General features: G+C 32.8%; 1 protein-coding gene across 1 annotated transcript; it reads right to left on the bottom strand.

The window, feature by feature from the left end:
- Positions 1-7,149: 7,149 nt before the first annotated feature.
- Positions 7,150-9,366, bottom strand: LOC143075687 (uncharacterized). The gene is made up of 2 exons (XM_076251228.1): positions 9,247-9,366; positions 7,150-8,496 (listed from the first exon to the last, which is right to left on the bottom strand). The coding sequence occupies exon 2, from the start codon at positions 8,487-8,489 to the stop codon at positions 7,494-7,496; it is 996 nt and encodes a 331-aa protein (XP_076107343.1). The 5' UTR covers positions 8,490-8,496; positions 9,247-9,366; the 3' UTR covers positions 7,150-7,493.
- Between the last annotated feature and the right edge of the window lie 3,368 nt (positions 9,367-12,734).

Here is a 12,734-nt window from a genome sequence, read left to right as displayed (position 1 = left end):
TTCTAGCTGCTTAAAAGTTTCCATGCGTCACCAAGCGTGTACATTTGCATTTCAACGCGCGTCTAAAGATTGCTTAGCGTTCCTCTTGCGTGCATCTAACATATACGGACCCAGTCAATTTTCCCTGTACGTCTCGTGCACGTCGATCTATACGCCAGTGAGTGAGTCTAACGCCGACAGGAGTGAAACAACGTCATTACATAACAATACCGACGCGTGTTCAGTCGATTATCAGTTAGTAGTTGCTCGAAACCAGTGACTGTATATAAAATGAAATTTGATTGGATACTTGGTTTCTGGCAAAGTTTAACATTATTTCCCGTATACCTGATTTATCCTTTCTTATTCATTTTACAAAGTAGTAGTTCTGAAGTTACGTGCTATTTCATCCGTATTTTTATAGTTGTCTTTTTAACGCATTTTTGTTTAGTTCTTTAATCACAGTATTTTTGCTGGACAAGTGTTCAAATGTGGATGTATATTTTGATGAATGTCAAGTTACCTGACATGTAGATAGTAAGCTATGCATTGGATGTTACATGCACATCTTAGTACGACAGTTTCAACCTACGTGTGTAAATCCGGAAATCTGTCAAGAGTGTTTGGTTCGCCTCTTACTATGTGAACGCATTTGACCTTTTTTTTTTGCTTTTCATTCTTTGTGTTAAATGTTTACCTATCGAACCTGATGAAGGTTATTTTAGAAATATGTGATGTGAACAAGGAATTCGTTTCATGCACTTTCCCCCCGACGATTTTCAACCTATAACCTTGAACTTTCTAGAATGTTAGTACATACATTCAAAATATGCATCCTATGTTGTGTATACATCATATTTACATTGTTTTTATGTCTGTCAACACGTAGTCAGTATAAAAAAGAAGATGTGGTATGATTGCCAATGAGACAACTCTCCACAAGAGACAGTTTGTGAGTAGCATTTTCGATATATAGTGGGTGCCCGTTATATGCAATCAACTCCTTCTTCAGCCAAGTTCTGAATTTTTAGAATGTTCCTCTACATTAGACGTTAAAGATGTACACATTTGAAAAAAAATGCAGATTTTGAAAATTTCACGTGACGTTTGCTTCTATGTATCATTACATTTAGTATAGTAGACAGTTTCTGATTTATACTTTAAGATTTTCTTATTGTACGAACTTAAAATCAAGCTATATCATGGTAAATGTCGGTCGGCTTGAGCGACAGTCAATAAATGAGGATACATGTTTTGTTTTATTGATAAAAAAAATCAATAGTGTGACTTGCTTGCCAAATGAGACAACTCTCTACAAGACACCAAAATGAAACAGAAAGTAACAACTATAAGTCGCCGTACGACCTTCAACAATGAACAAAATAATATTTTATAATAGTCTATTTGTCAATTATCGATTTGTTTCTGTTAATCCATTTTTAGCGCAAATTGTTTCCCTTTACTAAATGACAATGGGTTCTTAACCACACAAAACTAGCCGCTGTCCATTCATGACAAGTTGTAAGTGATTTTTAAGCGTTTTAACAATTTAGAATAAAATAAATGATAACTGATATCCAAAATTTTATCTCAACAAAAGATTAAAATGTACTTTGTGACATAGAAAAGTCTCATTGGCACTCATACCACATCTTCTTATTTCTATTAACAGTTATGAATAACTTACACGCATTACGAGCAGAAAATGTGCTCTTCTTGCTTGCTCTTTTTATCAATGAAAATTCATATCACTTCTAAAGGGAAACATCTCATACAGGTTAATCTCTTATTATAGTTTGATTACAGAATTGGCAAAGAAACTGTTCCTCCAGAACATTTTAAACCAGAGCCTCCGATCATATAGAATCGAACACTATATCATGAAAATATCGATACATTGAAGATTGGTACACTTTGATATATCATATGTCTACTTGTGTACACATATGGAAGTGTTGGCAATTTTTCCATATTGTTCAGAGCTGACATATGCATGTTAACGGAAAATATCGAACAATCAACTGAAGGAGAAAATGCCTAGAATACATGGCAAGTCAAAGGAGATACGGCCAGGACATCATCGGACAGAAACTCATCGAAAAACATTACTAAGTTGTGAAACTTATGTCGGCTCCATTTGTCATTTTGAGGTTTAATGTTTTAACTCCCTCAGGCAAAGTTGGCTTAGATGGATTGGTCATATTACAATGTACCCTACAACTGTTTTGGTTCTTTTATATCATGAGCTTTCAAATGTTTGTCTTTGAGCGTTCTTGGTGAAGGTAAATCCAGATAAGGGCTTCGTACGCATGCAATTTATAACGTATTGTTTTCATTTTTTGAACATGAAAAAAAAATATGATTCAACTATACAAAAAAATCCGAAGATATCTATAAAGGTTTACATATAATCGTCAAGAATAAAAAAAAAGTGCTTCTTACATGTATAGATATATGAGTATTTGAGATTTTCCAGAAACTGAAAAGGGAATTTGAAACAAATTCAATTAACAAGAAAACCACGTCAGAGGGTCGCCATATTGTGCAATCAACGTTTTTATTATAGCAAAGTTGTTAAACTTTCTACAAGGTGGAAATCAATTTTGCAATAAATTCGTCTTGCTTTTTCGACCTTTAGCTAATTACAATCTTTGTAAAACAATGCATGCTTTATTTTATTCAGACACTAATATGACCTATAATTGCTAATTTCCATGTCGTTTGGTCTCCTGTGTACATTTGTCTAATTGGAAATCAAATCACATCTTCTTATTAATTTCACGAGAGGTCAATACATACAAATTATACAAAATAGACAGCAAAGGTTATCGTATAATAACACGTGATTGTCATGACAAAGAAATATACAATTTATTGATTACTTGTTTTAAGGAGAAGAAATATCATAAGTAAATGTAAGTACCTATGTATATATATGCGGAAATATCTTAAAACACATGATAAAGTTTTCTTCGAAAAGTACATATTTTCGCCGACTGTGTAATAATTCGAAAATACACCAATCAATTTCTGTCTTGAAGGATAATTTGGCTGCTGTCTTTTCCTTCCGTTCACGTCTGGCATTCGGTATTTCTACAAAAGAGACCGAGAAAGGATAAGGTAAGCATTGCGATAGGATCGTGAAAGATTTGAAGACGGATCGTGAGTGTAATTTCATACAATTCAATTCCAACATCTGTGAACATTTTTGTTTTATTATTAAAAGACGGGGAAATTCAGAAAAAAAAATGAAATATGTCTGTCATTTGGCTCTACTCTTCCTTCAAAATATTCTGCATTAAGAAAAAAAAACCAGTACTATTTTTCTTATGTAAAAGCTCACATTTACCACAAATTGGATAAAGATAATGACTTAAAAGATGGCGTAATAAACATATTATTAATAAGTATTTTCGTTCTAGTCCTTCAAAAGATAGAATTTTCTTCAAATTTGGAACTTGTCCTTTTAAATTATTTAAAACTATATTTTTATCTAAAATTTTACATTGGGCATCAATATGAAATTTCATATTATACCTTAACATATATTGCTGTTAAAATGAAGATCAAATTGATAATTTGCTAATTTCTAAATAGGATTAATTAAGGTTTTTACCACATTTCCCCGTAATTTTCACATGCCAAAACATTTAACTCCCCAGATTCAATCACTTTCCTTTCAAATTTTAGCTCAAAATATATTTGCCAGTAGTTTACAGGTACATTTGATTTTTTTTTATCTAAATGAAACAGGAACCTAGTAATGGTGTTTTGTTGCCGAAAATCAATGCTTTAGGTAGAAAAATAATTTAGAGAGGAAATGAGTGTCTTTGTAACTAAGGTATACAGCCACATAAATATTTTAAATTATGTTTTAGTTAAACAATTGTAATTTCTCAATTTCTTAATTTATGGATATGGATTATAAACCGAATATTGCTAATAGCAAAAAAAATATTGATCCCAACGTTAAATATGTTAATAATGTAAAACAAATAGACAGGAAACACGAAAAATAAATAAATAGAAAAGTATTTATTGAAATGTTTTGATCTGCTAACTGTGACAGGACCTAGCTACCTATTGTTTTTTTAAATTTTTTATATGAAATCGACTCCTCCGAGTTGAACAAAAAGTAACCCTAAAACTGCCCAAATATGGTAGTCACATGACTTCTATTGCTGTATTAACAAATGGGGTCAAAACGGGGTAAGCTTCAAGTTGTCTTTAATATGCAAGCAACACTTTCAATTGGACGTTAATCAAAAATTAATAAATCCATTAAGGAAATCAGAAGGTTACTAAGACGGTATTCAATGTTAAAAACCGAACAAAAACGACAGACGACATTATTCCCAAAACACAAACAACGCCATCTCCTATCTCCAAAACAAGGACAACGTCGTCCCTAAAAACAAAGACAACTTAATTCCCCATAACAAGGACAACATCGTCCCCAAAACACAGACAACGTTATCCCTAAACACAGACAAAATCCTCCCCAAAAACACAGACATATTCCACAAAAGACACATTTAATAAACATTCGAAGAGGGATTACTTTTAAAAATTAAAACAACTACTTTCTATTTGATTGGGAAGTTTTTTTCATAACATCTACACACAAGTACATGTAAATGTTTGTTTCTGAAACGCGCTTTTCATTGTCAGTCAAAAGCTTATCCCGTTTTGACCCCATTTGTTATTACAGCAAATGGAAGTCTTGTGACTACCATATTTGGGCAGTTTTTATTGGTTTGTTTTGTTCAACCTAGACGAGTCAATTTCCCTTAAAAAGTCATATCAAATGGAATAAAATATGGCTGGACATTTTAAAAGACAACTGCGTAGATACCTTTTAGAAGTTCTAATATAAAAAAAAATATATTTTGATTAAACGGCGTACTGAATTGTTATACGAAGCTTTCCCGACCTCGTCTAATGTTGCGGCTACTTTTATCAACTTGGGAGTCAAACATTCTATCTTCACTCGTGAGAATATACGCAGTATTAAATCTGCTTATGTTCCACGCATTTTCTTCTTGCCCATTTTTTTTCCCCAACATATTTCTTTTCCTTTTAATAATGTGTCACCCTCCAAGTAGTCAGTGTATCGGCATTGACTATGATTTTATTACTTACTTTTTAGCGTATTTTTAGATGATACAGTTGTAAAATATTTGCAAACCATATTTAAACGGGAAAAATTATTGTACTTTTTTTTAATTCTCGTGTTTATTAGCTCACCTGTATTGAAAGGTCAAGTGAGCTTTTCTCATCACTTGGCGTCCGTCGTCGTTAACTTTTACAAAAATATTCTACTCTGTAACTACTGTGCCAATTTTAACCAAACTTGACCACAATCAACCTTGGGGTATCTAGTTTAAAAAATGTATCCGGTGACCCGGCTAACAAACCAAGATAGCCGCCATGGCTAAAAATAAAACATAGGGATAAAATGTAGATTTTGGCTTATGAAACCAAAGCATTTAGAGCAAATCTGACATGGGAGTGAACATGTTTATCAGGTCAAGGTCTATCTGCCCTGAAATTTTCAGGTAAATGGGATAACCCGTTATTGGGTTGCTGCCCCTGAATTGGTAATTTTAAGAAAATTTTGCAGCTTTTGGTTATCATAATGAATATTATTATAGATAGAGATAACCTGTAAACAGCAATAATGTACAGCAAACAAAATAAGACTTACAAATAAGTCAACATGACCAAATTTAAAAAAAAAGTTATTTAAGCAGCAAGAATGTTCAGTAAAGTAAGATCAACAAAGACATCACCGACACCAAAACACAATTTGTGTCATGAATCCATCTGTGTCCTTTGTTTAATATGCACATAGACCAAGGTGAGCGACACAGGCTTTTTAGAGCCTCTAGTTTTATGTTATTTTTACCCTTTGAAACTATAGTCACAATTGATATCAACCAACTTACTGACCTAAGCTGGTAACTTGTCATGTACTTATTTTTAACTCTCTGACCATACTTAATGAATTATGTCAATACATGCAAATTGAACTCGAACAAAATACGTTACGTTTTGTTTTGTTTGATTACTTACGGTTCCATTTTACTATGTCTAGATCCAAATAAAAAAAAAAAAATATAGTACTAGCTTGCCTGCGTAGAACTTCAAACACATTACGTCGTGAAATATATAATCACCTATCTTGCCATGACGTTCACATGTGGAATAATCTAATGCCCTTTCATATTTGATATTTCAAAAATAAACAAATACCTGTATTTTAGCTTTGCACAAGATCATGTTTTTCCATGACTTTCAATGACGTCTTACACTAAATGCATTGGATGTTGGATTTGTACTAATAGATATTTTAGTCTTAGATACATGATGTTTTAATAGTGTTATTAGTCTTGAAATAGCATCAAGAAACCGCGGGTATTCTCAGATATACACCTAATGACTGTTTTGTTGTAAGGATGTAAAAGTACCCTGCCACGTCCGATCTGTGCTTTTGTTACTTGTTTTTTTTCTGCTTTGTATCGATCTAACGAGTTAAGCACTTTTCAAAAGATTTTTTTTTATAGTTTGTTGATAGTTCATATGTTGTATTAATTTTACTAAACTCGATTATAAAGATTTAAACTAAGAAATTAAAAATAATGAATGTTGCTAAACTTTTTATACATACTAAAGTAAATATACAAAATATCAATTTAATTTAACATTTTTTCTGAAATGTTTGGCATGTATTTTGTGGTTAAATTATTATGATATATATCACAATTTTGTGTATATAATTTTCATTTATTTTATTCAGAATTAAGGTTGGCCATTGATTTAAACTTTAAAATGCAATCCTTTATTAGCAGTAATCAAACTTTTAATCCTTCTTCCGGTCCAAAGTTTTCGGAAACTTTAAATCGAAACTTGTTAATGTGCCAAGTCTGTTTATTTAACCAATCAGAGTCGACGCCAGGATCAAAATATAGGGGTGTGTAAAGGTTCGAATTTTTTGGTTTTCAATTCAAGCCAAAAAAAAAAGTTTTTTGTACGATCAAAAAGCCGCACATCCTGTACGCGCCCCTATGGACGCCATTAATATAGTTGGTTTTGGTACAAAAAGGTGAAATAAGAAGTAAAGTTGTAAAGTTGTAAATCCAAAAAAAATCGTTTCTGAAAAAAAGAGACTGTAAGCGAATTGTTTAATCATCATATTAAATGTAATTCTTGTAAAGACAATCGTTTTGACATTTTAGAGTAATTCCGTTTAAAATTAAAATTAAAAGTCATTTACATATTACTGATGTCAATTTACTATCCTTTACAAACAATTCATGAAATATAGGTCAACATTTAAAACACAACGATATTTGCTAAACATCATATGCCTTCATGCATAGCATAAAAGTAACATTGAAATCTATAAAATATGAATTTTAGCGGGAAATTCCGTGAATTGTTCATTTCACAATTGATTCTCTAATAAATTAGACAGTTATTGCACGCACACTAAGAGACAGGTTAGCAGCACACTACTGTAATTTTACAAATTTGGATAATGTACTTATAAGCTTTCCTAAGCTAGCACGAATGGAATTGAAAGTTGACATCATTTGATTCATAGAGTTACTAAATCTTGCCATAATTCCTATTTTTTGTTGTTGTGTATAACTTGGTTGTTGTTCTTGGTTCTGCGGTTGTTGTGATTGTGGCTGTTGTTTAGATTGTGGTTGTTGTTTAGATTGTGGTTGTTGTTGTCTTTGATTTGATTGCTGGTTACCATTCTGCATCTGCATTTGATACTGTCTATGCATTTGTTGTTGCATTTGTTGGTGACGCATTGCATTTTGTTGGAATTGTTGATCATGTGGTCCATGTCCATGGCCGCCATTTGGTACTTGACCTGGTGCTGATATGGCTGCTCCACTTCCGTGTCCCTGTTTCATTTTCTGCCAAGCAGCATTCATTTTTTTAGGAGCTTTCGTAGTGATAGGATGTTCTGGTGCTTCATATTCCACAGCTGGTGCTTTCGTTGTCGGTTTCTGTCCTGGCTGTTGGCCACCTGGAGCTCCAGGCTGTGGTGCTCCCATACCTCCCATCATTCCGTTACCCATCATACCCGGATACATTGGGTAATTACCTGCCATCATACCCTGTCCTCCCATCATCCCTCCACCACCGCCCATCATTCCAGTACCGTGACCCATCATACCTTGACCTCCCATTCCGTGTCCTCCCATCATTGCGCCACCTCCACCCATCATACTTTGCGGTATCGGTGGTGGTTGTGTATTGAATCCACCACCCATAGCAGCGGCGAATTCTGGGGGAACTGGACCGAAACCTTGTCCACCGAAACCCATTCCGCCTCCTCCTCCCATTCCACCCGCTTGTGGATTCCATGTACCTCCTGCTCCACCTTCAGTTGCACCAGCACCTCCTGCTCCACCTCCACCATTCCACATTCCTCCCATCTGCTGACACAAACATGTCGGTAACAACAAACTTGCTAATGTAAGCGCTAACATTCTGTTCCTAGTTGGTGAAAATGAAATATATATTTAATTAGATTAAAACTCTGTCACTATATGAAAAGATACAGTAAAATTTCATAACCCATCAAATAAAAATATAAAATAGTTTTAAAACGTTTAGGGATTTCAACAAAATATGTGTATATGTGGTCGATCTGATTAAAAATTATAAAAAATGAAGCATCGTAGGTCTAAGTATTTTATTTACAGGACCACGAAGGTTGTGAGTTAGATCAAATGTCGGTGGTCCTCTCCGAGTAATATGGCTTCCCCCATAAACAAAAACATGGCCGCAATGGCATGAACAAGTCTTTTTTAGGGGACTAAAACTTGCGTTACGTACTAGGCTCGCGATACGATTATAATATGTTTGAAAAACAACTGACATCTGTAAGGCTACCCATCTGGATTCACCAAACCTCGATAGTATGTTTTTAAATGAATAATTATTTACTATATTAAGAGGTAAATGTGGAATATACTGAAATAAGACAGCAATCCAACAAAAATAATTAACAGACATTGAAAACTTGTAATATTCTATAAAGATTATCATATTTTAACATAATCCAAAGGTATTTTATTTGTCAATTTTATCCATAATGCATGTTGGGCCATAACCAACATATAAGGACATAAAACGCCTTTCAAATCACCATGATTTTGTAACGTCTATATACATGTATGCTGATGTCTTATACAATGTTGAAAATTTGTATAATTTGTTAAATTGGATTCAAGTTTTACCTACCTTGTTGTTTGTAATGGCGGCAGTCCCTAGTTTGTCCAAGTCGTATCCCAGTGATTGATAACGTTCCCCGTCACGATACTCTACGAGACTAATTGAAAGGCCATCACACTGACACATAAGAACAGCAACAGAATACCAAATTACTTCTGTGTAAAAACAAGCGTCATATTGAGGTATTTGACTTCGGATAATTAATTTTCTGGTAATAATAGAATAGTTATACTACGATGTGTAAAATCTTAAATATACCTTTTAATGTACTTCATTTGAATACTAATTAAAAAATACTTAAAAAGACATTGTTTTAAAAAAGTACATATGATTTAGCTATATTAGGATTTGGAATAACATGTCAGGTATATATTTTCCCCTTTTGTGCTGATGCATCATGGGAATTCATTGGCGGAACCAAGGAGTAGGCTACGGGGGTTGGAACCCCCTTTTTTGACAATCAATGTATTTGAATATGAACATATAGTTGGAACCCTCCTTTATCATGGGTTTGGTCCCCCTTTTAAAAATGGCAAGATCCTTTCCTGGAATCTGGTATATTTAAGAAATAATTCATGGAAGCCATACTAGATTTGTTGGAAATTTACACATGGCCTGGGCCGTGATTTTCGAATTTTATCCTGAGCGTTAACGAGGGATAAAATTAACGAATATCACGGCCCAGGCCAAGTGTAAATTTACAACAAATCTATGGCTTCCATGAATTATTTCGATTCTAATAGGACAAATAAGCTCATTCAAATACTGAAGCGAGGGTGGGTATGCCGTGTGTGTAGCTGTTCTTTTTTACTCCTTGTTAGATATAGCTAAAATATTCTCATCAATCTTTAGCTTGCATTGATTATTTCGTTAATAACCGCCAGAAAAAATATGTTTAATTCTCAAACCCAATATTTCCGATTTTTAATTTACATGTTTTCTCGTAAACTACCGTCAAATCCAAAATTGACATTTCGTAACGAAGGAGCTGCCATGTTGACTCGCTGAAATCAAATGGGAAAACAAAACAAAACCTACCTCATAATTCCATTTTAATACAATATTATACGAACTTCGATGGTTACAAAAAAGTTTATATTTTTGTGACATTGACTAAATATTGTTTTTATACTGCAACTTAAATTAGTATATTGATAACTTTTAAATAGTAACATAAATACATGTATCAAGCTTATTTTCATCCCTTAATGAAGCCCTAATTTTAGAGAAAATGTTCCATGATGAAATTGACATTGCACAAAATATAGCTGTGTTACTATATTTAGGAAATAAACAAAACTAGTGGCAATATATTAATTCTTTTTATTATGCATCCGAATAAGAATATAGTTCTTTTGTCTTTTGTTTTATTATAATTTCTAATACAATAAAATTGTCAAAGCGTTTGCAAACATGTGGATTTACGTGGGAGGTATATTGTAACATCCATTATTATGTATATCTCTGAGTCTGCGCCAAGTATAGATATATCGAGATTTTTCACACACTGTTGTTTACAAAGCGAAAGAAGCACGTCATATTAGAATTGCTATTTCTTATTCTCATCTTACTGAAAAATATTCATAATAAATGTATAAATGAAGGTTAAAAATAATTTTGATATCTCGTACAGCTAACAATTAATCATATTTTAATTAAAACATGTGTTTGTTTATGAAAATTTCCTGAATTACAACAATGAACAATGACCACACATTCAACCTTCATGATTATTGTTGAATAAGTGTTTTTAAACATATTAAACATATTTAAAAGTATATTTCAAAAATAGAAAAATAATTTGATCTTTATTGATATTTCAATAGTTGCATGTTCAACCTTTGTTAATGCTATTTCGTTGTTTCAATACAACACCTTTTAAACTAGATGTGCCATTAAACACTGGTGCTACATCTACATGTATCATCAAATAGCTAATATATCGTAACAACTGTCTTATCTCCCATGACAAATACATGTATGTTGTTGACTCTGCAAACAAAGCCCCCAAAATCATTTTTTGGTTGAATGGATAACATTGTGTGAGGTATTTGATAAGGGAAATTAACAATATAATGATATAACTTGTGTTGCGTTATTTTCAACAGGAGAAATAGGTGTCTTCTGAATGATTTTTCATCAGGTATATATATATGTATCTTTTTTTGTATGTATTCTTCACCTCCAATATAGGAGAACGACAACATTCTTATTAAACCCATAACCCACATATAACGATTCATACTGATATTTGATTCTTGATTTTTATTCCCAGAGGTGAAGTTATATGCACAGTATGTCTGCATGGCAAACAGTAGCTGGTTATAAATCTGCAAACAAAAAATCTACATCTAAACCTGGGAATTCATTGCTTACAGCAAAAGTGGATAAGGATAAACCACCTAAAAAACGCACCCATTCAGACGTATCTAGTGATTCAAATAATAGTGCAGACTTATCTAGTATAAAAAACTTTCAAAAAGATATCGATGACATTAAATCAAAACTTGAAGTTGTGACAAAGAGAGAAGAATTTGACAGAGTAACAAAGGATCTGGTAAAAGCTAGTGATCTTGAGCAAGTAGTTACTGTAATTGTTAAAAATCTGATGAACGAATTTGAAATAACATTGCAACACAAGATTGATGAAAAAGCTGAAGAAGTTAAACATGAAATGCAACAGCAATTGGATGTTTTAGTTCTAGAAAACGAAGATTTAAAGAAACAGATGTCAGCTTTACAGTATCCAAATTCAACAATAAGAAGAGACCTTAATAGAACAAGTCGACTTTCAAAACAAGCTGATATAAGCAGCAATTATAACGAGCAGTATTCAAGAAAAAATAACATTAAAATACTTAATTTTCCAAGAAAGGAACAACAAGATCTAAGAAAGGACTTCATGGAATTTGTCAAAAATGAACTAAATGTTCAATTAGAAGAAAGAGACGTGGTTGCAATCCACCGAATACCGTCTCAAAAGGCCGGACCATATCCAGTTATTGTTAAACTATTCAACAGTGATGTTAAACGTAAGATTATGAGATGTAGAAAAGAATTGACTAGTAAGATTAAGTTTGTGGATAACGTTACTCAAAGAAATATGGGCTTAATTAAGAGACTTAGAGAAACGGAAGAATTTGAATCTGTATGGTATTATAATTGTGGAATTTATGGTAGAACGTTTTCAGGACTTCAACTGAAATTTGGACTATATGACGACATTCACTACAGGCTACAACAAGGAAAATAGATCTTACTGGAATAGACCTCACGGACATCTTGAGAATTCAACTTCGCTGCTGATAATTGACTTATTTCCCCTTCTTTGTATTAACAAAATGAAAGTTATCTCCCTTATGATCATAGTTTTCCTACATTTTAAAATGTCAAGCATTACGCACATATTCATATCTTGAATTTTGTAAAATTGGTATATTTTTATTTTCTTTTAATACTATTTTTGTATGTATCATCTAGATACCTATAATGTTTGC

This window comes from Mytilus galloprovincialis, chromosome 5 (assembly GCF_965363235.1).
Source record: "Mytilus galloprovincialis chromosome 5, xbMytGall1.hap1.1, whole genome shotgun sequence".
In the NCBI taxonomy this organism is placed as follows: Eukaryota; Metazoa; Mollusca; class Bivalvia; order Mytilida; family Mytilidae; genus Mytilus; species Mytilus galloprovincialis.
This window is presented reverse-complemented; position numbering and strand designations above follow the sequence as displayed.

Coding starts and splice junctions, on each gene's coding strand:
- LOC143075687 (XM_076251228.1), bottom strand. CDS start 8,489: ATGTTAGCGCTTACATTAGCAAGTTTGTTGTTACCGACATGTTTGTGT.